The sequence below is a fragment of the Podarcis cretensis genome, assembly GCF_951804945.1.
Source record: "Podarcis cretensis genome assembly, chromosome: 5".
NCBI lineage: Eukaryota > Metazoa > Chordata > Lepidosauria > Squamata > Lacertidae > Podarcis > Podarcis cretensis.
The window spans coordinates 49,972,519-49,999,919 of record NC_137174.1 but is presented as its reverse complement, the minus strand read 5'-3'; the positions used below and the strand labels follow the sequence as shown (position 1 = coordinate 49,999,919).

The window sequence follows — 27,401 nt, the reverse complement described above, 5'->3', positions numbered from 1 at the left end:
AACAGAGAAGCTTCCGGAGTGTAGCTGCGATGCACAGGACTAGGATCATCTGTACAAGAGGCCTTCCTTTCTGTTGGATGGTGCATCATGTTGGAAATAACTTTTAACACAGGAGCCATAAATAATCAGCAGAAGACATCTTCCCTCACAGTTTACTGTGTTTTATTTGACACTTTTTGAAGAGCACAGTACTCAGAAGATGCAACAATGAAAAGCTGTGATCTGCTCCAGGACTTTAAGGGAGGTTTGTAGTCTTGCACGTGGAAGAAATTGAATGAGATTACAATGATCGGATGTTTATTTATTTTTTTACAATATATTTGATGAATTATCAAAGCAGAGATGAATATTGTAGCATTATGCCCAACAACCTTTACACAATGTGCTGTGGATTTTAAAGTGTGTAAATAATGCAGTTTTGCTACTGCAGTTACATCACTGCAAGAAAATTACATCTTTTAATAATATATTTCAACGCTTGTTTATTTGGATTACTGCAAGGTGCTTACAGCATTAGTTGAGGTTTCTTTAATAGCACTGGGATGGATCCAGTTTAAGACTACAATCCTATACCAACTTACCTGGCAACTCAACAGGGCCTACTTCTGAGTAAACATGTATAGTATTGCACTTAGTTGAATTTAGTTCCTTTTGAAATCAATATGAAACATTTGTCATGACTTAAATCATGTCACTTATTTCAATGGGAACTAATTTCAACTTAATCCGCATCCAGCTCACAGTATTTTATAAACTCTGCCATCATTTTTAATTTCCAGGTTTATGGTAAGTTGCTTTGGTTTTCCATGATTGGGTTCAGATGGAAACTTCCACAGAAAGCAAAACAAGTTTTGCTGTCAGGGTAAAAGTTTGGGTCTCTGTAATATGGCACAGAGCAGAACCTTTCCCTTAAATTTCTATTGATCAAGATCTGTAAACAACAATCAACCAACCCTGCAGCAGAAAACACATGGAAAATTGTGTTTCTTACTCTCATCTGGCAAACATCTATCACTTTACCAGTTTCTACGGTACTTACAAGTGAAAATTCATGTGCCACTTCCTTTAAATTTAGCATAGGGCTCATACAAAAGCCTGTACGTATAGCATCACATTCTATTTCTAAAAGGTTCCCTAATTTGCTATTATTTGGGAGAATAGGGATGGATTCTAAGTGGCAGAGAGCATGCCCAGCAAAATTATACCGCTTTTGGGGGGCTGATGAAGATGGGGTGGGGGAAATAAGCTTTTTTAAAAATTATAAATCTCACAATAATAGCAACAGTGCTATAGCAGAGTTTTAAAAATTAGTTACTGAAGTCTGATTATATTTAAATATTCAGTACACATAACAGCCAGTTCAGTAGCCCAAACAGTACTTCAGCCAACATATTTGCAGTTGCCTTAGTTTCATGTACTTCAGAGGGATTCAGATGGGCAAGAATTCAGCCTTAAGAGGTTGGTTTGCTGCATGATGTATTTCTAAGGAGCTGCTGCCATCCACGAGTTATCTCCCTTCATTGGCTGCAAGCACACTGAGCAAATTACATCAGGGGAATTCATCAGATCACTCACATACCTCCATCCAAAAGAAGTTCTTTCTTGTAAACCGCTGTATTGCTATGCAAAATTTAGCTCACCTAGATTAATATAATTATCTTACTATCCAAGTGAAATAATATCCCTGTAGAAGTTTAGGGAACAGAATGGAAAACTTAAAAAGTTTGGTATGATAATTTTGTGGATAAATTATAGACTGAAATCTCAGGATTGCAGGTTTATAGCACTTTTAACCTGGAATGACAGCTATTTTGATAAGACATTCAAATGTGCTACTAATGCAGATATGCTAATACACATAATTTTTTTACATACTTTTGTTCACAGAAAAAAAAGCGTAAGAGGTTTTATAGTACACTTTGTAGTGTTCTTCCATACAGAAAGTGGAATCATGCTTCTAATAACTATGTATTAGGGAAACATCCCATACATAAAAATATATAGATGCAATGGCTAAAGACAATTTAGTGAGAACATTTTATTGAATGTATGCTAGAAAACTGAAGAATTCCACATTTAAAATTTGTCTGTGTGATGAAAAGGGAGATTAACATTTTAAGAGCTGATTTGTCAACTTAAATATATAATGTAATCTGAGGACTGGCCATCTAATCATGTTTTGTGACTGGGAGAAAAGAAGCAAATGAGACTATCTGTTATGGAAAGGAGAAAATGAGCAAGAATATAAAGATAGCATTCTGCTGCTGTAAAGGATCAGAAATGACTGACAGTTGCAGAAATAATGCCTGGATAGTGTCTTAGGAGATTCTCACTACCAGAGATCAATTTATCTATGTCCTTTTTGGATCCTCCTTGCCACCTTGGCAGTTTCCAGCAGTGGGGACTTAATAGTGTTTGGTAAGGATTTTGCAGGAGTCCCTGTGGAATGAAATCTCTTCCTAATACAGACATGGAATAATCTGGAGGAGGGCAGCTTTAGTTGAATGCAACCCAGTGCAGCACCTCCCAGCCGGAGACTACAAGGGTTACTGCTCTTTTGCTTATTGCTCACTGAAAGAAGGCAGGTGAACAGGGACAAGCTGCAAAAGGAAGCAGTGCAGCAGGGCTAGGAAGACTGGTGGTGGGATCCATGGCCCTGGCAGGTGCTCCGTTATACCAGGCCCCTGCTCCTTTGACTGCATGTATGATGAAGATGCAACAACTTGAAACAATGCTTTTCCAAGACAACTGGGATTCTGGGAAGAGCCATGTCACAAAACAAGGAAACAGTCATGCAAGATGATCTTGTGTTGTATCTTCCAGGCAGCCTATCAGAAGATGTAGCGGACCGAAAGGAGTCCAACACAATTAATATCAAGCAATCTTTTGCCATTCTATCTTGCCACCCCTGGTGTTCTAGCTTATGACGACATATGCATTCTGTTCTAGTCTAGTAGGGGCCTGCACGGCTGGCAAATCACCAAGTCAAATGCAATGAACCGGCCATGTTTTGTGGCCATTCTGGTACTTGAGAATCCATCAATTTTTTTAGAGTACTTGGCAGGCAGCAAGCTGCACTCTCCATATGTGGCTGGTGGTCTGTGTTTAGCCTGAATCTAGGAATAAAGAGATATCATTGAAATAAAACATACGGTTTGAAACTGGAGATCATTTAGGGTAATAAATGCCCCAAATGATCATCTAGTTTTCAGGTAGGAGAAGAAGACCTGATGTACAAAAGGCCTTTAACCATTGTCATTCCTATGGATTACGGTACTTCAAATGGAACTGGGGCTGTTAAAAAGAATTCAAAACAAAAGGTGTTTCTGTATGCTATTCTTTGCATAGCAAGAAGAGTGTGGGATTGTCTGACACTCTTCATGCTCCCCTCCTGTTATTACAAGATCATCATTGTGCATTTCATATCTCACCATCTTTAAAAGCCTATAATTACTGAAGCAGACTGTGAAACTATGTTATTTAAAATTAACCACTGAATGCAAATCAACAGAGGTAAAGAGCACTCTGTACAAGAAAATAGCACTTTAGAAAGAAAGCATCTGTACAATATTTAAATATTGTATATACATCATGTAATATTGTTCATAGCTCACCCAAAGGAGTTGCTTATTTGTAAACCATGGAAGGCCACACACACTTACACATACAGAAAAACAAATCGTTTGCCTTTAAAACACAGCAGACAGGATGAAAACAAAGGAAAGCCAGCATGCACACTTTCTAATTATTCAGTAGAATAATTATTTAAGGAACAGCAAGCTAGATACTGTGACTAGAATTATCCAGTCCATCCCTGTGATAGCTAATTCAGCAAAGCTTATTCACATTCTATCAGGGAATTATATAATGGATATAATGTAAATGGGGCCCCTTTAAAATTCTTCACTGAATTTTTAAGCATTTGCACAATGGCCCCTAAAATATAAGTGCCTGATCAATAATCTTATGTTTTTAAAAGTAAAAAGGGTCTATGGCTTTTCACTCATGCATAGCTAACTGGAAAAGGGTGTAACTACACGATTACGGTAACGTTCTGGTGCGCTGGATGCATGACTGGGGTTCAGTGGATCACAATGTGTTTTCAAAATGTTGTGGGCGGGGAAAACATGGCTGACCTTCTCCATCGTTGGTGAGGGTGTCTGGCTGCAAATCCAGTCTATCTGGAAATGACCACATATTAAAAGCCCTGCATTGTGGCTTTAGACTGCATGGCATGGAAGCTGCCTCCACGCTGCAAATTGCCAGTCTTGAAGGACCTGCAGCACAGAGAAACATATTTTCCCCAAGCCACCTCTAATCACATTTGGTATGTAGTAATGCAGAACTGCAGGCCATGTGCGAATCCAGGAAATTGTTAGGTGGACGCAGCCACATCACACCACAGTTTAAAGCAATTTCTGTGTTGGGGGAATTTCTTATGTTCATCTGCTCTAATTCACACCGGGAAGGGAATCTAGTTTGTTGCCTAAAGCTTTTGAGAGTTTTGAAGCTGGCAGTGCTCAAGGTATGTGCCAGGTTCCTTTCTCATGTTGTGGGAGCAGGGGAAGGCGAGTCTCTCATTTCTTGGAGAAACAGTGTTCATGCTCCCTCTGCAGGCCAAATGCAATACAGCTGAACCTCCTGTCCTGCCTATATGTACAGTATCTCCTGGCAATTCCCCCCCCCCCAATAGATTTTAAGCTTCTTCCGGATGTACTTTATCACAGAAGCTGGTGAGGAGGAAAGCTGGAAATTGCCCACTTCATGGCTTATTGTATGCAGGGCTGGGTATACAGTCACATCAATGGAAGAGAGTGGGAAAGCAAGTATTTTGGATGCAAATGAATGACAGGTACAGTAACTAACTACTCTCTATAAAGTTGTGAATGTAACAACCTGTTTTCTTTTTTCCTGATGAATCATTCTAAATAACAATTAAGCATTTTATATAGTTCTTTCATGAACAGGTGAAATAAGTTGGCCCTGTATAAAGGTATCCCTTTTCTTTTACTGGATCTCACTTTCTAGGGCCAACACAGTATATATTTCCTGTTTCTTAACAAGTATGAGAGAGGTAATGAAAATGGCTCCTTGCTTTCTCCAACCTGAGAATAGAGGTGCTTTCTGGGCAGCTACTGCCACCATACCCCTTCATTTCTTTTGCATGAGGTCTGCCCAACAGCTAGCTGGAAGTATGTTTTTTTAAAAATAAAATAAAATAAAAATCCCTACCTACCACATAAAGTCCCAAAGTAAAATGTGAGGTGGGAGCTCTTAAATTTGTAAAAACTGTTGAGAAGGGAGACTTTTTAAAAACTTCTCTTTCCAATGAACAAAAAAGAAGAAATACTCATATACTTTGGCTGCAATGGCTAATCCAGGGAGAGCTGTTCAGATGTTGTTGGTGTTGGTTTCTGCTCTCTTCACTGTGCAGCGAAAGGCTTGTCACAAGACAATGTTTACATTCCACAGACAGCATTGCTGTTGTGTTTCCCACGGGAAAGGGGAGGCTGGATGTGACGTACACTGGTTTCCTGTTTTTCACTGTTCTCACACAGTGTGATTCTCTCTGTGCTTCAGAGGAGAGAGGATGCATTTTCTGCTCCGGCAGAGACAAGATGCATTTCTGTAATCTACCTGCTTTGAAATGTAAATAAAGCAATATAGAGTATGAGCACGTATTCCTCATCATTCCGCTGTGCACTTGGACACTTGGACACTGCTACAAATCAACAGTTGGACTGTAACTCTCATCATCTCTGACCATTGGTGATCTGACTGGGACTGGTGGAGACTGGAGGGCTACAGGTTCCCCTATTCCTGGATTAATCAGGTTAGATTAACACTTCGGGTAGATCCACTGGAATCACTGCACTTGATCAACTAGCCTGTGCCATTGATTTCAGTGGGTCTGCTCTAGAGATCACAAAGTCTGGATCCAACACATTGTTTTAAATACAATGTGTATTTATACAAACTACTTATACAAACTGCAGGTGGCAAACATCATCCTTTTTCCCTTCACCTAAAAAGGATGTGCCTGTCCTAAGATGAGACTGTGTATCATATCTGCTAATTTGAAATGTATGCTCCTTGCAATACTTAGTGAATGTTTTGCAAATTTAATTGATTCCTTTAAATGGGCTGCAGCCTTAACAAATCTGCTTTGTGGCTTGGAAGTTTGGTAAAACAGAAGCAAAAGCCACCAGAAGCAGTCATCATATATCCCCAACTAGTAAATGTACTTTGCCTGGGTGGTAAGTGCTGTTTTTTCATATTTTCTTTAAGAAAGGCTAGATACTTCACCTCTAGCACTCGTATTAAAGCATATAAATAAGAGAGGCCTGATTTTAAAACTGCTAAAGACCTATAAATCTCCACTGACAATTAACAGCAGCACTTGAGAGGACCACTTTAATTTAGAGCTGCAGTGATGACCTCCTGCTGTCCGAAGCAGACTTGTTGGTGTCAGTGAGACAGCTTTCCATTTGCTGTGTTAGGGTCTTCAATGTAGGACCATGAATATGAGCTTTGACATTTTGGACCCAAGTACAGCACATGTGGAATACTTCCAGTAAAACTATTTGTTTTCCCAATCAAGAGGGCAGTGATATTTCAACGACTAATTCTCACAATGCATTTAGCCATTTTGGATTATTCCGTTTCATGTTTAGCACCTAATAACCATGTAAATTTCGGATTCCTGGACAGATAATTTTGAGAACGACAACAACAAAAATGCCTGACGTTTCCCTTCTAATGGTTCTCTCCTTTTTCCGTCTGGCTGAAATGCAAGTCCATTTTGGTGACACATGAAAAATGAGAGAACAGAGTGTTGGACTAATGGGTGGGGGGCAGGGGAGGAGCATTAGTAGTTTAGGAAATCAATACCAGCTTTGACACTTTTAGAAGTGGCAACGTCAATTGCCATGGCTTTGATCTCAGTGTCCCCAAATTGCATTAGTGTTTTGATCTCCCTTCTGCTTGGCGCGGACGTATCAGTTCCTGTGAGATCCAGGCGCAGAGTGCCACACTTCTTCACCCCTGGCTCAGTAATGAAGCTGACGTTGTCATGTTCCGAGCTGTAGATGTTGATCACGATGACCAGCTGCGAAGGCTTGGCAGGTGTATAGCTGCGCGACACAGTCTCCCCAAGAGCCACCGACTGGTCAGCAGAAATGAATTTGTCAAAGACATCCGTGCACCAGCGGGTGCCATCTTTAACTAGCAGCTTTTCTGCAGGATGCTTGCCCTCCACGTAACGATTCAGGACTCCTACCCCGTAGGTCAGGGGAGAGCGGCGCACTTTAATGACAGCAGGATCCAGACCGAATAAGACTGCTCCTTTGAGGATAGTGAGCCCCACATCCTGAGGAATAATGATTCGGCATTTGGAGCCGAAAGCATTCTGGATAGCTTGCTGTAGTAGTGGAGCTTCAGCAAATCCGCCCACCAGGAAGAGGAACTTCACATTAGTTACTTCTGGCTTCTCAAACAAATCACCTTGGTGGAGAGGAAAATCCACATGGTCAGAATAACCGTAATACCTTTGCAGGTATTAAGAGAACAGAATGACAAATGACAGGAAAACTCACTAAATGGAGTGAGAGGAATTCAGTATGATTCACAGAATGACATTGTGAAGGAATCAAAGTAGGCTAAGTGCTCTTCAGATCTAGAATGTTGTATCCAACTAAGTTCTACTGACTTGGCATTCTTTCCCAACAATGTTAGTTCTCCTCAGAGTAACCCCATTGACTAAGTTAGGTCTGTTCATGTCAGTGGGTCTTTTAAAAATCCTTAAGACATTCAAGCACACCCTTGATACTTACTGAGATGTTGTATGATTTCATCAATGGTAGGCTTGAAGAGAGCATTCATTGCATCGGGACTCATCCTCAGCATTCCTTGTGATGACCACTTCACAAAATCTACACTGTAAACAGGATATGATAAGAAAGTTTGCTTTTAAAGGAAATGCTTTTTAATGAAATGCTGCTCACTTAGCAAAAATAGTTACTAACTCAAGATGTTTCAAAAAGCTGGAAATGAAAGGATTCCAATGTCACATCCTCACTATGTAACCAATGAGATTTTTTATTTACATTAGCTAAGGCCATGATAAATAGAACACCTTCACGCAATGGGAGAGTAAGTGGAAGACCACCGATGCTGAAGAAAAGGCTGCTTTGGTTTGCCTTCTGTCAGTTTTTTATCTTTACCATGATGTTCAGGTGCCAACCAAAGATGCTTTTGTTTTAAGAAAGTTGACCCCTGAGATATTGTAGAATTTGTTTTAGAATTTGTTTTTTTGTATTGTTATCTTTGATGCCTCAGGCCATGAAGCAGTTTGTATATTTCACACAATAGAATGCCATCTCCTTCACATATTGCCAGGAATTAATTTTCTTCAGTCTTACTTGGACTGATTATTCCTTTTGTGTGGCAATGAACACAAAAATTTCTTTGGATTCTGTTAACTTAAAAGTACTTACTTGCTTTTCCTTAAGGCATGTTCCACACTGTGCCCTCGGAATTTCTTATAGTAGTCAATGAACGAGAAAGGCAGGGTGATGTTGAGTGGATTAGTCCGATCTGGTGCTGCCGCTCTTTTGCGTGATTCAAACGCTATCATCAGATCAACCCAGGCAGCAGGCCGCTTGATCTTAAATTGTTCAATAAAATCTTCTCCAAATATTTTACACAGGAGTCTTTCAAATTCATAGTCTACCCCTAAGGAACCATGAGGCCCACCTGCATCAGAGACAATTAGAACCATTAATCAAACATATCACCATAGGCGCCGACTCCATGGGGCCTGAGGGGGCCCGAGCCCCCTCAAAAATTCATTTGGGGGGGCTCTGCCCCCCAATAATTTAAGAAAAACAAAGCCACTCCCGATCTAGAGAGGGGGTGGGGTTGCGGGCTCTCGACCCATCAACAATCTCGCGGGGCTGGGCGGGGATTCCCCCTAGCTCATTAATATTCACCGCCCACGGCAGCAGCCAATCGGCTGCCGCAAAGGGCGGGCCCTCACAGGTTCACTTAAGGTCGGGGCAGCCCGGGGCTCGCCCCTTTCGTTCCCCCAGCAGCAGCGGTTTGGAGGTCTTGGGCCCCCCAATATTTTTTATAAGTCGGTATGGGCCCCCGCCCCCCCAATATTTTTTATAAGTCGGCGCCCCTGCATATCACTTAAGGAATGATGCAACCAACATATTTTAAATATTGCATGGGCATTGCGATATCCACTCGAAAATCAAGCCATAGAAAAACATACTGTGTGCAGTTGAGGCAAACTTGGAGCTGCAATCTTAAATACACTTAGTAGGGATTAACTTCTGAATTCAGGGAGGTGATTATTGAGTAAGCAACCTCAGGAGGAGCAGAATTCAGATACATGGGTGGAATTCAACTAACTGTTGCTCAGAGGAGACCTACTGAAATTAATAGACCTAACTCAGCCATGTTCAATCATTTCAAACACCCTATGCGTTTGCTTGGAATCCATGTACTTCCGAATTGGAGAAGCTTCCTATGGAGTACACACTTAAAGACATGAATATGTAACTAATGTACTATGTAGTATGGTCCAGGCACACAATTTTAATGTACTATTTATAATCTCTTCCCCCTTTCCTGAAATTCCCATTTCTTGTCTTCTGGCTTCAACTCCTCCTAAAACTTCAAAACCTCCCTCCTCTCTTTGATTGCCAATGCTCTTTGCCTTTCCTGAAAAACTGATGGGAGAAGCATGCTAAATAAAAAGAAACCAATGTAAATTTACTTAACACCTGAAAGACTGGCTCCTTCCATAAAAGACTTCTCTGGTATTAAGATCAGCAGCGGAAGCCCTCTTGGTTGTTCTTCCAACCTCAGTAGTTTGGTGCGTAAGGTCTGGGAAAGGGCATTCTTTGTGGCAGCCCCTAAGTTATGAACATCCCTCCCCTCAGACACCTTCCCTATGCAATTTTCAGCTAGCTTTGGACACCTGAGATGTGTGTTTTCAGGACCCACCCTATTCCTGTGACTGTGATTTGTTTTAACTATTTTTAATATTGATTTTTAGATTACTGTAACCTGCTTCAGAATCTGCTGGTAAAGGGTGGGTGACGGTGATGACAACAACAACAACAACAACAACAACAACAACAACAACAACAACGTAATCTGCTTGTTCTTGGTAGAGAATCAGAGTTCCCTTGGTACAGAGCATACATATGTCTGTGAACATTGCCATCACTTCATTTAATAACAATGAAATTCAGTGGTGGGCTGCATGATACAGAACCACCACTCACCTAACCTCCGGTTGGTTGCTTATCAGGAGGTAGAGAGGCGAGGCAGTGGCAAGTTCAACACGGTGCAAACACACCAGCAGAGCCAATCTGGCACTCCTGTTGGTGTGTTTGGTAAGCAGCAGCTATGTGACCCACCAGAGCACAAGTGAGCAGCACTACCCCGCTGTTTAAATGCAGGTGTTCTACAATGAGTAGGAGTGAAGAATGCAGCTTCACCTGTTGCCTTGTAGAGTTCCTTTAAGTGTCCTTCAGGTAACCTTATCTGGTGGACTGTAACATCAACTGTCCCTCCTCCACTATCAACAACTATGTAACGGTCGCCTGTTAATACAAGAGGAATCACAAGCCATGTATTAGAGTCAAATGATATAACTACATTTTTGCACAGATGCTGCTGCTGACAGGTCTAACCAAAAGGCAGCAAGGGCCAAGGTGACTCAGGAAAGGACACTACCTTCTTCCAACTCGGACCAGATCTCTCCTATGACATTTTCAACCATAAAGGTGCGGCTTTGACGGTTACGCCGAATGTGTTCTTTAGCTAGAGGATGACAGAGACAAAACACTAATTGTAAGAAAGCAAGAACAAGTTGGATGTGTACCCTGCAGACTGCAAAATGGAAGAACACTGAAAGCTGGCTAGTCATCATATTGCCAAGCACTTGTCTTAATGTTTTGGGGATAAAAGCCTTGACCCCAATTCACAGACATTCCTTTAATTCTTACAACAAATTGGTTCTAAACAGGAGAGTGGCAGCAGCTAAAGGCTTTTAACTGAACAAATCACAATCTGCTAGGATCCTCGTTGATTCTGAATAAATCACAATTCTGCCAGCAGAGGGCGCATCAACACAGAATTTGAAGTCTGACTAAATTAAATCTGTATTAAGGGATAGTACTTGTGATATGAAAATATATATATTTAGAGAGGATCAGGTGTGTTACCAATTTTTCAAATATGCACAGTGCCATAGACACTGTGTTCTCTGCAAAATTGCTTGCTGATTTTAAGACACTCAAGAGTCATGGTAGCATAAAGGCAAACTCCCGTCTTCTATTTTGCTGGCCCATAAGAGAGTTGCATACGTTAAACAAACCATCTGTGAATTGGGGACTCAAGATATGCACATTGTTTGTTACTATCACTAAAAAAGAAAGAATAACTGTTTTAATTGCAAGCACTCTTTGTACTATGAATGAACACGGCATCATAGTTTTCTTTAGATCAAGGAAAACAACAGGTTGGAAGTTACTTTTTAAATATCATGCTAGGAGTAGCATATAACCACAGAATCGGAAGGTCATCTACTCTAGTCCCTTGCTTAATGTACAGCTGTCCCCAGAATTGCAGTCTTGCACAATTCCTAGTTGTTTTGATGGAATTTTCCCATGAGAATGTCTCAACGGATGTTCAAAACATTTGTTTCCCCAGTGCCTGGAACAGGTAATCTGGAAGAAATAGTATTCTAATTTTATGCTCACACTCGTCAACAGAGATGTTATGCCGCACTTTGAATCCCTTTTAGGCAAGTGGCCTGTGTGCTGGAGCAGAGCCACCCACTCAAGACTGGTGTCACTACAGCTTACCCTAAACAGGGCTGGGGTGAGATGATGGCAAGGCACAAAGGTAGAGTCATGGTGCTCCTGCTGGTATGTCCAAGCAGCCTTGACCTGGCAGCCAACCTGCCCCACCCCTGTCCAGATAAGCTACAGCAATACAGGTGTTGGGTTGGCTGCTCCTCCCCACCCAACCTGACACAGATCAATTAACCTAAGCATGTTTCCATTCTCTTCCATTCATAAAATCAGCACGGGTATAGAATTCCCCTATCTGTCTGGAAAACGCTCTCAGAATTTTTATTCCACCTTTGGCACAGGCTCACATATGATAACACTGTTCCGAAACACTTAAAACTGTGGAACAGCTGAAAAGTTCACACTTTAATGAGCCTGACCGGGTAGTTTCTATTATTAGGGCTGGCAATTACCTATCCAGGTTCTCCCAGTGTGAAAATCAAGAGTTGGCCGGGAAATTTGGAAGACATCTTGCTATGAAAGATTTTGGCAAGAAAGGGTGAGTAGAAAATTAGGTTGAGCACTAATCATAGCTCAATGAAATCAGCCCTACCTGGTGTAAAGCCAGTGGCAATGGTCTCACTTGGGTTATAACCATTGACAGGCCCTTTGCTGCTTAAGTCTATCATCTGATGAAGGCGGAGCTTCCTGCAGTAGATGGATGCAGCCTCTGGCTCCAGGGCAATTATGAGCTGCTCAGGGTTTTCTGGGGATGCCATTCCTGCCTGTGAATAAAGGAATCAAACAAGGAGGGGAGAGGAAATGATCAGCTGAACTTTGGTTTTCAGCTGCCTTCACAGTGAAGTAGCTTTGTGAATCCTGAGGCTTTCATTAATTCACCTATGCTTCTTTCTTTTCACTTCTCTTATTTTCATATGCTAAATATCATGGTGGGGGGGGGGGAATAACATCTAGTTCATTTCAAGGATTCATAGCTAGGAGAGATGCATGCATTTCCCCTACTGAATAGAATGACATAACTGCATATGATATAGCAAGATAAACAAAAGGTATGTTAAAAAGAGTAAATTCATCTCCTTTTCAAGCATCTAGTTCGATTTCATGAAAAGGTTTCCCAAAGAGAAAGAGACAACTAGCTTTGCCTTCTCTGCCTAATCAGCGTTAAAACACAGTTACATTGCTCTCACACTCTTCCTAATGTGTAAGGACTATAAAGTGCCAAATCATGTAAAGTAAACCTTATCTGTTCTGCAGGTTGCTTAGTGCGATGGAAATACCTGGGCTGCTAACATAACAATCCTTATGATTCTTATTGTATAGTTTATTAGGGCTTATTCCCATATAAGCAGGTATAGGATTGCAGCCTAAAATACCTGCTATATTCCTGAATATCTTAATTTACTAGATTTTGTGCTAGCCAATAATACTTTCAAAAACATAACCATGCACCTGTAAATGCTAGATACTTTCCTGCCAGAGTTAGGCACACTGAATTCACAGACCTAATCCTTGAATGCTGAAGATTCTATGTATCTAGGGTTGCAATCATACACCCACTTACTTAGGAGTAAGCCTTACTGAAGTCAATGAGGCTCACTTCTGTGCAGATATACAGGACGGAACTGAAGGAAGACTTGGCATCTGAAATACTGCAACTTCTATCGCTATTCTTTTTTCAAGAGAGTATAAAATATTCATGGTATGGCATCAGGTAATGCTGTATGACACCAATGCACACAGCTTTCCTGATTTGGTTTTCCTTCTTTGCTTGCCATGCTCCATTCAGGTAGAAGCAGTTAACCCTAGAGAGGGGAGTAGCAGGCTATTTTTTCATGGAAAAATGAGAATAATCATGCCTCTACATTTTGCTTCATAACTCAGGTTCTACAGATAATTGACACTTAATTTTAAAAGAAAGCTGGGGATATGGAGATCATGGTTCACTGGGAGCTGGAGATCCAACTGCTCCTTGCTCCTCCCATGGATCTCCATGGTCTGACCTCGTAAGGCCCTTTCCACCACTGAAACCCTCAGCAGCCCTTGACATACCACCAGTGGTAGAGGCCAAGGTGGGCTTGGAGAAGGCTTGGACCCCACCCTGAAACAGTAAGAAACATACACAAGCGCTGGAGCTGATGTATGCATTTCCATTGGAAGCCATGGAGAGTGATCATAAAACTTAAAAAGGAATCCCCTAGATAGGAAAATACCACGACACTCTCTGGCCATGTCCCCAGGAGTGCTTTGCGTATTAGTTCTCCTCTGATCCACCAGTAAGGTTGTTCTGTGTGCACCATACACATTATTTCCCGGCACATAAGATAGTATTTGTGCTGGGAATAATCTTATAAAACGTTATTTGCAAACATTTTGAAACAGAGCAGAATTAAAGATTCCTTATTTCTCTTTCAGCAGAAGAGGCAGAATATGGCTTAAATCAAAAGATGTGTATGGTTGTATAAATTTGCTTGTGCTGCCATAGTTACACTTGCTTCTCAGTCCCACACAAGGCTGAGGGGCATTGCACTGTCATGTCCTGGCTGTCAGTTGCAATACTTACCAGAGGCTCTACCTAATAGCCTTCATCACAATGTGTCACAAGCACAGAGAAACAAAAAGAAGCATCACGACAGAGTGCATGTAAACACGCACGCACAGTCTTTGTGGGGAACAGCTTGAAGGTTGTATTATGTTCTGTATGTATGCTATGTAACATACCACAGTATTAAGGGTCTGTGTGGAGAGAATCTAGGCAACAGCAAAAAGGCAAGTCAGCATATTCAACATGGGAACTCTCAGCATTTTAGTGCTAACCCCTAAAGCAGGGATGGGGAACCTGCAGCCCTGCAGATGTTGCTGGACTACAACTCCCATCATCCTTGACCACTAGAAATACTGACTGAGGCTGATGGGAGGAGTCCTACAACAAATGAAGGGCCACAGGTTTCCCATTCCTGTCCTGAAGTACAGGAAGCAATAACCAGCAAAGGAAAGATGGTCAAATTAGCTCAGCTCAAGTTATAGTGTTAAGTGTTGGGGAGATCTGAGCAATGGAGACTGATTGGAAACGTGGAAGAAAATTGAATACTTTGTGAAGAACTTTGGAAGCAGCTGAACTCCAGACTTGCTGGGTACTTTGAAACAGCAAGAACGTTGAAGCAAAGTACCCTCTCTGGGATCAGAGATTCCTACTTGTAACAACTTTACAGAGTGTGTTTATGTCGTAGTATGTGTTTTTGCATGCAAAGTAAAAGTTAACTCTGCTAAGCAACTGCTGCATGTGCTGAGCTTAACCACTTGACTGAAGCTTCTGTGGCACATGCACTCAGAACATACCAAACATACATGTGACATCCCCTCCTAAATTTGTTTCATCTCTAGCTCCTGCCTTTCCTGATGCCTCAGAGGGAGAATTTTTTTTTGGAAAGCCAAAAAGCAAATGCAGTCCTCACTCTTGTCTCCTGTATCAGGTGAGATTCACCGAAATTGCATTCAAGAGAGTAAGAGAGGTGGTGCCTTGTTGTTGAAAATTCTGTAGTTATTTGAGTGGTTTTGTAATGATCACTGAGTTGAATAATATTTTTAGGTTAAATTTTGTAGGACCAGAGATATAAAGAAGCAAAGTCTTCGGGATTTGTGGTATTTTGCAGCAATCATACTTTTGGAATGAACTATTTCAACAGAAAATCAAATAATGCTCACTGAATTATGCCTAATATATGGCAGCAGTGGCATTTAGCCCTTCTGCTACCAATTATTTTCATGTCAACATGAATATTGATTTGACAGCTCATCAGGGCTAAGCTGAAAATAAATTCAACCAGTGAAGGCAGTTGAACCAGTTTTTCTCTGACATTTATTTCTGCTCATGTGTGTAAGAGAGGGAAGTATGCCTGAATCCATTCCTGGATCCATTTAAATTGGTGGTCTTCAGCTTGTCCTGAGCTCAGACCTGGAACCCTAAACTGCAGCAAGTGGATGCACTTCCAGGTGGGGCCCAGTACGAAAGGACTGGAGCCCATATATCTGAACCAGAGTGAAGGGACAAAGCCTATAGGAAAAAAACTACATTAAGGTGTACAACTCTTCCTCTCCATGCCATGTTGCTAGTGACAATCAAAACATATACCTGCCCCAACCCCGGTGTATCTTAGGGCATAAGACTCTTCTCAAAAAAAGAAAACTGCTTTAAAGCTTTGGTTTTGGGAGTTGTTGAAGAATGTAGTGAAATCTGAGCAGGCTGGGAGCTTCCACAGGAAATGGCTTTGAGGAAATCAGTACATGGAAAAAACGGGCATGAAAATTGACCTGGAGTATCAACAAATCATGTTCACTGTGTTATTAGCCCAATGTGGGACGCCAACCACTTATTACACTAATACAGAAGCCTTGAGATTGCTTTGCCACTGCACCTGTGGGATTTATGATGCTTCTGGGGGTGGTTGTTGTACATGTGACAAGCTGATATACCAAGCACCCCAGACCAAAAATGAGGCAGCCTGTGCTTTTCCTGTGTACCAGGATGATGTAGAAATCACTGTTTACAATACTTTGTCCTATTTTGTTTTGACCTTAGGTATACAAATCCTTTAAGGAAAACCTCTTAATGACCAGATCAGTAGATTCTGATCCTGTCAGGTCCCCTTCTCCTAAGCTGGAAAGAGCCATTGCTCTACCCAGCAAGAACTCTGTTCCACTGCAGAAGTGGGGCTTTTACTTCTCGCAAACCACAGCTGCTTCAGAAACGCAGACAAGATGCATTGGTGCAATGGATGAAGTCATAGTACTAAGGGCGTAATCAGTGATGCATTTTATTTTATTCCATGAAGCGCCGAGGCTCAGTCAAACAGCTTTTATAGATAGCGCTAACACTTGATAGCTCATTTAGTCTGTATAAGCCTTTCAGTTTCAGAGGTCATATTTTTGCACGAATGCTCTAAAATGTTTCTGGTCATTTACAGGTCCTTCGCTGCTTGAGTACCTAAGCTATTAGCAGTTTGCTGCGCTACATGTAAAAATGAAGGACTGGGGGCGTATTCCATTAGCCTGGAACTTATATTTGTGCAAACCTAACCACAGCAATTAGCAAATGTAAATTGAAATTTGTTAGCACGTGCTTCTTGCTCTATGCATTTTAACATCATGATCAATTAAGCTTCCCTAATTAATTATGGCTTCAAAAATGCTGCAATCTTATAGCATATTATAGCTTCATAACAAACATTAGTGCTTATGCAGAAAAGATAATTTGTAAGTATCAACCAGAAGAATCACATCCACAGGAACTTGCAGTAATAACACCAATCCATTCTCTGACAACAATCTGTCTCTACCAACAAGTGACAATTAAGTGGATTTCTCCATTTCCCCTAATACTGCTAATGTGTCTAATTTGCACTGCTTTTGATATTCTGCAGGCAGAAAATGAAGGCAGCAGTGAGGGATTGCAGCTTTAAATCATCACTTGCCTTTGTTCCCTAATATCTTTTCGCCTTTCTACACCAGATGCAGGAATTAGCAATGAACTGATAACAACTATAATATGCCTGTTGCAAATATCAAATACATTAGCTACCCTCCAAAATACTTCTTTAGGTTCTACTAATAGAAAACACTAAATCAGATATTCTTGGGGGGGGGGACCCTAGGATTCTCACACTGAAACATTCCAGTTCCTTCAAAAAGGAAAGCTGCATCTGCAAATACCAATCACAAAAATGTTTATGTATACAAGCTAAAGGAAGTGCAAACATAGTTCCAGCTTCCGAATTCCATCGTATCTTGCATTGGGGGGTGGATTCCTGGAGCAGTGGTACCAGGGCAGGGGTGCAGAACCCAGTGGTGTAGCGTGGGTTGTCAGCACCCGGGACAAGGCAAGTAATTTGCGCCCCCTAACCCATGGATTTGCGCCCCCTAACCCTAACCCCCAGATGTTGCGCCCGGTGCGGCCGGGCCCCCCTGCACCCCCCACGCTACGCCACTGGCAGAACCTGTGGCCCTCCAGATGTTGTTCAACCACAGCTCCCATCATCCCTAACCACTGGCCCTGCTGGCTGGGTCCAATGGGAGTTGGGGTCTGTAGTTTGTTCAGGGTGTTGGGTCCAATGGAAGTTGGGGTCTGTAGTTTGTTCAGGGTGCTGAGAGTTGTTAGGAGACTCCTATTCCCCTCAAAGAGTTACAAATCCCAGAGCAGTTCAACAGTCTATCCAGGGAACTCTGGAAACTGCAGCTCTTTTGAAGGGAATAGGGATCTCCTAACAACTCTCTACATCCTTAAGGAACTACAGTCCCTGGGATTATGTGGGGGAAGCCACAACTGTTTAAAGTGGCATTGTCCTGCTTTAAAGATCTAGTGCAGATAGCACTGGTGTTTGATGCTGTATGTGGCTAGTATGTCGCTAAATGTATCCAGTTTTAAATAACATTCAAATTACACACACACACACAAATTTAAAAAGAAATAAGATACTTTCTAATTGGTCAGAGTGTTGAGCTATCTGTCTGCTTTCAGCAATAACGAAAACCAAAAGTTTATCTTTAACGCCATGCCTTCGTCTCAAGTTGAGGATGCCATTCTGCTCATGCACATAAAACTTCTTAATTGCGATGTAAGAGAGGAGACTGTCATGAGGCAAAGGAAAAATGTTGCCGCTTTGTCCAAACTATATGGTCAGGTACACCGAACATGTTGAAAACAAGAGACAGTGCACTACTTTTCAGAATCGGGTTTGTAATCTGAGGGGAATGGGATTACAGGATTGGGCTGAAGGGATTGTAGTCTTGCACAAACAAGATTGCTGGGTAAAGTAAAAAACTGAAATCCAATTTGGTATTTAACTTGCTAATGACCTATACATAGACATTTTTGGTTGGATCATCTGTGTTCTGAGGGGTTCTTACTAATTATAACTTCAGTGTGTAGTAAACAGCATTCTTCAAGCTTTCTTCATTGTGTCCCCCCCACCCCCCACATACTGTATAGACTGAATGGTAAAAGCTAGATAATACAGTTAAGGCAGGAAAACAGATAAATATGTAAGCCCTCAATACCTTTCAAGAGCATTTCCTCAAAAGGAGACTTGCAGAAATTACTGGACAGGATAAATTTCATCATCTAGCTGTTTCTGGATTAAGAGGGTTGAACTTCGTCCCTTCAAAAAACATTACAGCCCCTTCTGCAATATTGTGATTTCCACTGGCATGTGATAGAAATTCCAGGCAGTGCACATGCTGTGGTTGAAATATTTGTAGTGAAATGGGAGCTGAAAGAATGTCTCCCTTCCAAAAATAAAAAAAACAAAATTGTCAAGCTGAAGGAAAACCCTTCTGACCAAGAGCATTCAATCCCATTTTCTACAATCAAGGTTGAGCACCTGAAGCTCAGTTCAAGGAAGAGGCAACACCAGAGAATTCAAAGACCATCCATCATTTTATAGTGGATATTTGACAAGAAGTCTGGAGCCTTTTAAAAAACTTTCAGAGCAAGAGATCAAAATAAACAAAAAGCTAACCAATTCTTAGGGGTGCTGAATTTTTTTTATTACCATGTTTCCTGAAGGGTTTTGAATGTAGGGCAGGAAAGGGGAACCTGTGTTCCTCCAGCTGTTGCTAGACTCCAGCTCCCATCAGCCCCAGGAAGCATGGACAACAGTCAGGGTTGATGGGAGTTATAGGCCAACAATATCCCATCAAACTCCCATCATCCCTGACCATTGGCCATGCTTCTTGGGAGTTATAGGCCAACAATACCTGGTGAACTACAGGTTTCTGCATCCCTTCTTCAGGGAGAAAAGATGAAGCAAGCAATCACAACAGGATATAAGAATATTCTGGCTAGCTCCTAATGAAAAAATGTAAACTTGCCAAAATTTCTCAAGCAAATATATGCAGATGTAATTTGCATGTGTGTCCATTATGATCCCTTTCATTACCCTTTTCACATGAATAATCTTCTTATTGCCCATCCTTTCTTAAAGATGCACTAAGATATATCTTTGTATGCCAGCAGTCACAAGTAGGAAAGACAACATGATGCTACACAGCATTACTGCTCTGGAAAGTATCTGTGGAAGATGCCATTATCTTTAAGGACATGGGGGATGTAATTGCTTGTGTAGCCCACTTCTATAGGACTTTGTCATATTGCAGACTATTTGCCTAGAGGCAAACATATCCTGGGTAGCAAAACACCATTTTATTAGTAGTAAACAGGATGGCTTTTTTGTTTAGTGTGGGGTATGTGCATGGACAACTTCCACAAACCGACAAGTGCCATTATGGCTCACTATAACTAATACATTGCTATGGACATCATGCAAAATATACTCCCTTCTCTTCCAGCTGCACCTTCTGCCAAATATATTTTTCAGACATAAGATGACTTGTTTTTCTTAAATCTGCTTATTTGAATGTAGAATACTATTAGTCTGGAGTAGTTTCAGAGTGCTCAGTGTGACCTATATCTGTCCTTTGGGATCATAAATCACCGCACTGTCGACTGCTAGTCCACAGCATCTCCTTCCTTCTTTTAGTCCTATCTACCCAGTATCAGGGGGACGCAGGTGGCGCTGTGGGTTAAAGCCTCAGCGCCTAGGGCTTGCCGATCGAAAGGTCGGCGGTTCGAATCCCTGCGGCGGGGTGCGCTCCCGCTGCTCAGTCCCAGCGCCTGCCAACCTAGCAGTTCGAAAGCACCTCCGGGTGCAAGTAGATAAATAGGGACCGCTTACCAGCGGGAAGGTAAACGGCGTTTCCGTGTGCGGCTCTGGCTCTGGCTCTGGCCAGAGCAGCGATGTCACGCTGGCCACGTGACCCGGAAGTGTCTCCGGACAGCGCTGGCCCCTGGCCTCTTAAGTGAGATGGGCGCACAACCCCAGAGTCTGTCAAGACTGGCCCGTACGGGCAGGGGTACCTTTACCTTTTTTTTTTACCCAGTATCAGAATTTCTTATTTTAGTTCCTCCTTCCCATCCATTTCTATTCCACTTTTCATCCTCAAAAGTTACAAAAAGTAGCTTACAACAATACACAACACAATTGTAGACATGAACTGCTACGGCTTTTGTGGAGTCACCTCCCTGTGATTTCTTCCTAAGCTCTCTTTCGTCACTATTTATTGATCTGTTTGGCAAACACACAATCACAGACAAAAAAAATTACCACAGATGCGGACATTAGTCAACAACATTCCATTGCGCCACAGATGGGAAATGCTGCAAGAACATTAGTCTATTTTTCTCCCTGCGGCTATGAGATACCATTCCACAGGTACACATGCACACAAACAACAGGCAAGCGACAACAGACAAAGATAATACACGAGTCTCTAATGTTTCAGCTTTACCTACAACCGTGTCCTTCCATGAGAACCTTTAAGTGATTTGCTTCTGGCACTAGCATTAGCAATCCCACACTACAGACTGTTGAGAAAAATGTTGCTCAACATTAGAGACAAGTACAAGATATTCAAAGTGATTGTGGGGGTCTAAACAGCATTTTAGGAGGTTACTCAAAATACCCAAACAAACATTTAGAAAACATGCATTGCATAGTTGTACTGCCCCTTAGGGTGGCCAAGTGCAAAAAGAGGACACGGATTCTGCCCCATATAATAGGGAATTTCCTCTTCAATACATGTGCTGAGGAGGGAATTTTGCCTTCACAAAGGATGCATGGATCCTGCCCTCTTTTACACCTGACCACCCTACTGCCAGTGGATTGTGTAATTCTTCCTAGCTGCACACAATCAAATACGCGAAATCCAAGTGGGAAAATGGTAGGCAGATATGGCAAAGACAAACATGTCTAAAATAAAGGACAGAGGCACATTTATGTCTGAATAAAATCACTTAACTGAAACAGGATTGGACTCAACAAAGGATCATCAATTTCCTCTCTCTGGATTTACTAAACATTGAAGAAGGAAGTGATCAAAAGGTGAGAGGGTTGGCATGTGCTTCTTTAAGCTACAAAGTGAGCGCCACCTTTCTTTCCCCTCAATTCTACATCACACCTTTTGCCATTTACTGCCATCTTATCAGCATAGGAAGCTGCCTTATGCTGAGTCAAATATTATTCCAGCCACCTCAGTTTATTTTCAGTGCTGGCTGGCAGCAGATGTCCAAGGTTTCAGACAGGCATCTCTTCTATTCCTATCTGGGGATGCCAGGAATTGGACATGCAAAGTAGCAGAACACTACTGAGCTAAGGCCCTGAAATAGATTCAGGTGGGTAATGAGACCATATGAAATATGACTATGAAACAGGTGCTTGTGCATGCAGATACAGCTTCCTATTCTCTTCTGTATTTTGGTTTCAGAAACCAAAATATAATCCCTGTGGTGTTGCATTCCCAACTGTCAGTGAGCAGGAATTTTGCAAATTAAACAGCTCCCTCAGACACCACAATTTCTTTCAGCCACTGTGTTACCTTCAATGTCCCCCACCCAATAATGTCTATTATCTGAATCCCCATCAATAACACCAAATTTTGCACAACCCTCCCTCCCCGCTGGAATAAAGAGGAAAGTCAATGTAGGCAATCACGACTAATTTGGTTTGACTACAAAATTATTCTTTCTGGTTTGAGAATTTGGCATTTCTAAGTAATAATAGTTTATTATTTATACCCCGCCCATCTGGCTGGGTTTCCCCAACCACTCTGGGCAGCTAGAAATTCTGGGTGGAGTAGAAATTTAGACCTTTTCTGCTCACTAGACACTGATTAGGAACACAGGCTTTGCACCCAAGTATTGCCCCTTCTAACTATTCCCTACATTGACAATAAGCTGGGGTTTCAATCAGGGAATATTCCCAGACCTACCTGGAGATGCCATGAATTAAACCTGAGACCTCATGCTTGCAAACACTTTGCCACTGAGCTATGTCACTTCTTCTTTGATTACTTGATCAAAAGCATCATGAAGAATCTGAGACTTTCTATGGGGTTTAAATGAATGCTCCTACCATTCGAACACTCTACAAGACCAAGTATTCTTCCTTCTCCATCACACTCATAATGACCTAGGCTTTTATCAGCCTGCTTTAACTAACTTTCATTTTAAAAGGGACAACACTCCAATTTGGGGAGTCAGAAAAGAATGCAAACTAACCAGTCCTAACTAGAATGCATGGTTGTTTAATTCCCTTTGTGTTCTCCTGCCTGTCACACACCTTTCACCCTAATCAGGTCCTTCCCGGAAGTTTTTTGTGTATCATTTGTCTGCATGAACCATTAAATCTCAATTTAAATGCTAATCTGCCTTGCTTGAAGGCAGAGGTTGTCCTGCCAATGATGCATGATGTCATTTTTCTAAGCCAGCTCCCAACTGGCTTTTCATAAGCCCTACCTCTTGTAATCATATATTTCAGTGACTGGTTCATGTTCCAATGGGGTAGGTAGAATACAGGCAGCACTTTGATGGTCATGAAATTCAGGTGGCCTTTTTTTTCTGGGTCCAGACTGCTGTAAATGTTCCTGTCTGGTTTTATTCTAGAGAACAACTGCTTTTAAAGTTTTCTGCTTCCAAGTCTGTGGGTGTGGCTTGGAAACATGATTTTAATTCCCCAAAGTCTGCAACTTAAGCAAGTTTGTGCCCATCAGAGTAGGGAGCTGTTTAGAAACATCTTGTTTCCTTCTGCATTTTGGATTCCAAATGAAACAACTCCCTAACAATAAACCTACTTTTCATGACTTTTGAAAGAAACATTTAACAAGGGAACTGACTGAGGATGCACAGTTCAGAGGCTATAAAAGCTTCCCTCTGCCTGCCCTTTTGGCTGATGGTCACCTTCAGTACTTACCTTGTACGCAGCTTGCCTCATAAACTGCTTTGCCGGCTGCTTCCAGATAGCTGGCACCGTGATGACCCAGCGCACTTCTGAGTTTTCAAACCCGGAGTCCTGATCGCTCAGCTCCTGGAATAAAAGAAAGCAAACTTGGGGTGAGAGGCAAAATTGACACCAGCTGTTTCTAGAAGTGATGTTGTTTCCCAGTGGCTCCTGTGAAAATAATTTGACACTTTTCATGGTTTCTGTTGCTATGTCTATGTCAGGCTGTTTAAATAACTGGCTGACATGCCAAAAATGCATAAAATGTCGAAACCTGGGTTTCAGTTACACCTTCAAGGAGGTCCATAGGAAAACATACCATGATGAAGGGCAAGTTCTTCATCTTACACAAACAAAATCAGGCAAATACAAGAGTGTACCTTATGCCTTTGTAGTGAAAGCGGTAGGTTCCTCTAAATTGATGCTCCTAAGCATTAATCAGGCTGAGAAATATTTGCTGTGTTGAAGAGGCATGGGAGTGTTCCCTTAGTTTAGACACGCACGCGAAAAAGGCTCTGCCACTATAAGCCTCTATAGTTTATTAAAAATGGCATCTGCTTAGCTTTTGTAACTTAATACTTGGTACCCATGATCTACTTGATGAGGTCTATGAATGTGCCACATTTCAAACCAATCTACTAAAAATGGCCTTAGGTCCAGCATGTTTAAAAATGTTTCTAGAGCAAAAGGCGGCACCAAATGGTGTTTTTAAGTGGGGAAGGGGTACAGGGAGAAAAGTCCTCCCCTCTCCCCATGGTCCCAATAATAACAGAAACAGTTAACGGATTCTTCAATCTGCTGCCAAGACCTGTCAAGAGATTTCATCAATTTTACTGTATCTTGGTTTGTTTCTGCCCTTCATTTAAGCAAGTGCCATACATTTTAATTCTATGTACCGTATTTTTCGCCCTATAGGACACACTTTTTTCCCTCCAAAAATGAAGGGGAAATCTGGGTGCATCCTATGGGGCGAATGCAGGCTTTCACTGAAGCTTGGAGAGCGAGAGGGGTCGGTGCGCACCGACCCCTCTCGCTCTCCAGGCTTCAGGAAGACATCCGCAGCCTAGGCAGCCCTGCGGGAGTTCCCACAGGGCTGTCTAGGCTGTGGATAGTAGCCTGCTTCCCGGAACGCTGGGCGCGCTGAAAGCAGAGCACCTGGTGCTTCGGGAACACATCCGCATCCTAGGCAGCCCTGCGGGAGGTCCCACAGGGATGTCTAGGCTGCGGATAGCAGCCTGCTTCCCAGAGCGTCGGGCGCCCTGAAAGCAGAGCGCCCGGCGCTTCGGGAACACACCCGCAGCCTAGGCAGCCCTGTGGGATTTCTCCGCAGGGCTCCCCACGCTGTGGATAGCAGCCTGCCGCCCAGCAGGCAGGGCACCCTGAAGCAGAGCGCCCCGTGCGCCGGGCAGACATCCGCAGCGTGGGGAGCCCTGCAGGAGTTCCCCGCAGGGTTTCCCACACTGCGGATAGCAGTCTGCCGCCCGGTGGGCGGGACGCCCTGAAGCAGAGCGCCCCGCACGCCGGACAGACATCCGCAGAGTGGGGAGCCCTGCAGGAGTTCCCTGCAGGGCTCCCCATGCTGCGGATAGCAGCCTGCCGCCTGAGGCAGACATCGGCCAGCCCCACAAGCTTGGGGGACAGCAGGGAGGCGCAGCGCCGTTCCTCGACCTGGTTCGGTTTCCCCGACCTGCTTTTGGGGGGAAATAAAGGGGAAAAAATTTCCTTTGTTTTCCCCCCAAAAAACTAGGTGCGTCCTATGGGACGGTGCGTCCTATGGGACGAAAAATACGGTATGTTAGAAATTGTATGGTTTTGGTTATTTGTTTTCGGTTTTGGTTATTTGTCTGCAGCTATATAATAAAATGTGTTGTCATACATATTGAAGTTTGGTATGTCTATGGTGTTTATAGAGACCCTGCATGTATCAATGATGCTTAGGAATACCCTGCATTTGTGGAACTGTTGCAGTGGTGAACCTTCTCAGTTACATATTATTTTGTTCTTGGTTTTATACAAGCTCCCTCGTGTTTCTCACTCATCCTGATAGTACTTGCCAATAGAGCTATCTTGTTATAAAACACAGTTTCTGCTGAAACACAAGCCAATAACTAACATGGGTGGGCTCACTTTATGCTGGCAACCATTCCAATGAATCATAATGCTGTCAAAATGAATGTGATACGTTGCTATGGCAATCCTTTGTAGAAATCCTTGCATCATGACTTTCATTTGGGTTATGTGCTATTCAGGATACTTGTCACTATTTGTATATGTATTTGTAATTGTATGGTGTGCTGGCTGTTTTGGTGTAAACAAGAAAATTATTTTATTTGAAAAGAAAGTACCAGGGATGTTGTACAAGCAAATCATTTCCCGAGTTTGGTATTCCTGCCATTGGGTAGCATATTTTTTCCTATCTTTCTTGCTGTAGTTGTGGGTGGGGGAAAGATGTAACAGAATAAATTAAGCCTACTCAAAGCACACACAAAAGCAGAGTAGGTTAATTTTCTAGCAATCTGCTTATTTAAGCTTGGCAAACATGAGACTCTTAATATCAGGGTTGTGGGCTGGAGCCCCAAAATGGGGAAAGGATTGCTGCATTGCAGGGGGTTGGACTAGATGACCACCAGGATCCCTTCCAACTCTACGATTCTATAATGTAGAGCTGGCTCTGCTGCAGACTAGCCTTGAACACCACATGAGCGCCTGCTCTGTGACAAAGAATTGGAACCATGGCCGGCCCATTTAAAACTGCACACCTTAGCTTTCCCATCTGGAGAAAGAGTAGAGAGAACAGAGCTAGCAGGTATTTCACTACCTATGCAGGGAAAGGCTGAAGGGGAGCACTTCTCCTGGCACCTGATTCTCTAACTAATGGGGGAAATGGTGTTTGGGCTTTGTGGGCTAAGTAATCATATGCTGGGCAGACATGGGCCAGCCAAAGGCACTGTGCTGCCTAGTGTGAAAGACAAGATGATGCCCTGCCAAGCTGGCAGCAGAACCTAACTTCAGCACTGTGGAGGGGACAGCATCCTCCAGCTGAGGACAGCAGGCTAACTTGGGAGGCAGATGCCACAGGGCACAGACAACTCTGTCTGACAACACCTCGCTGCACCCTCTCCCTGAACCATCCGCCACCTGAGGTAGCCAGCCTGTGCTGCCCAATGGTGAGGCCAGACCTGCCTGGTGAATGAGGAAAATGGGTGGGTGGGGCAGCAGAGGAAACAGCTAATTGAAGAGACTCTAGGAAGGAACAAGGGAAATTTGGGGCATTCATACACCTTCAGCAAGCTCACAAACAGGACACGAAGGTGATGGCCTTACCCTGTTTTATCCCCAGAATAATCGAAAACACAGAGGTATTTAAATACAGAACTATTAAGGCTATCTTTATCAACCCCATTGCCACTTCTTGTGGCAGGGAGTTCATAGCTTAATTATATGTATGTTTGGAAGAACAAATGTATTGCATTGTGAGGCTGCCTGAATTTGTTTGTCTGCTCATTTCTGCAAAGACTGGGAAGTCTGGGGGGCAGGAAGAGAGGAACATTATAGCACAAAGTATACCACAGCATAGCAACAAAAGTTGGGATTTAATTTGGGAGGTCATCCCCCCCCCCCGCCTGGTTTTGAGCAGTGAGCTCATCTCTGTCCTGGACTCAAGTTTTTCCAGCAGTAGTCAGTCAAATACGTCTAGAAAGCTTGCAAGCAAGACCAACAGTTTACCACTGGCAGCTGGTAC

The 27,401-nt window shown here is 42.6% G+C and overlaps 1 protein-coding gene and 1 long non-coding RNA gene across 4 annotated transcripts in view; one reads left to right on the top strand and one right to left on the bottom strand.

The window, feature by feature from the left end:
• Nucleotides 1–27,401, bottom strand: part of HSPA12A (heat shock protein family A (Hsp70) member 12A) — a 320,123-nt gene that overhangs the window by 269,451 nt on the left and 23,271 nt on the right. For both annotated transcript variants that reach the window (XM_079976664.1, XM_079976663.1), the window contains exons 6-12: nt 23,633–23,746; nt 12,427–12,598; nt 10,753–10,839; nt 10,515–10,619; nt 8,496–8,754; nt 7,833–7,936; nt 5,727–7,503 (exon numbers count right to left, since the gene is read on the bottom strand). In XM_079976664.1, coding sequence (XP_079832790.1) covers nt 6,869–7,503; nt 7,833–7,936; nt 8,496–8,754; nt 10,515–10,619; nt 10,753–10,839; nt 12,427–12,598; nt 23,633–23,746 — 1,476 coding nt within the window. In that variant the 3' untranslated portion in view covers nt 5,727–6,868. The remainder of the gene's footprint in view (nt 1–5,726; nt 7,504–7,832; nt 7,937–8,495; nt 8,755–10,514; nt 10,620–10,752; nt 10,840–12,426; nt 12,599–23,632; nt 23,747–27,401) is intronic.
• On the top strand, nt 19–19,348 carry LOC307216463. Of its 2 annotated transcripts, XR_013839090.1 has the most exons (4): nt 19–244; nt 10,687–10,802; nt 15,216–15,304; nt 19,199–19,348. It is a non-coding gene; the product is annotated as an uncharacterized lncRNA (long non-coding RNA). The 2 variants fall into 2 exon arrangements; XR_013839091.1 differs by lacking the exon at nt 10,687–10,802 and having other exon boundaries at nt 25–244.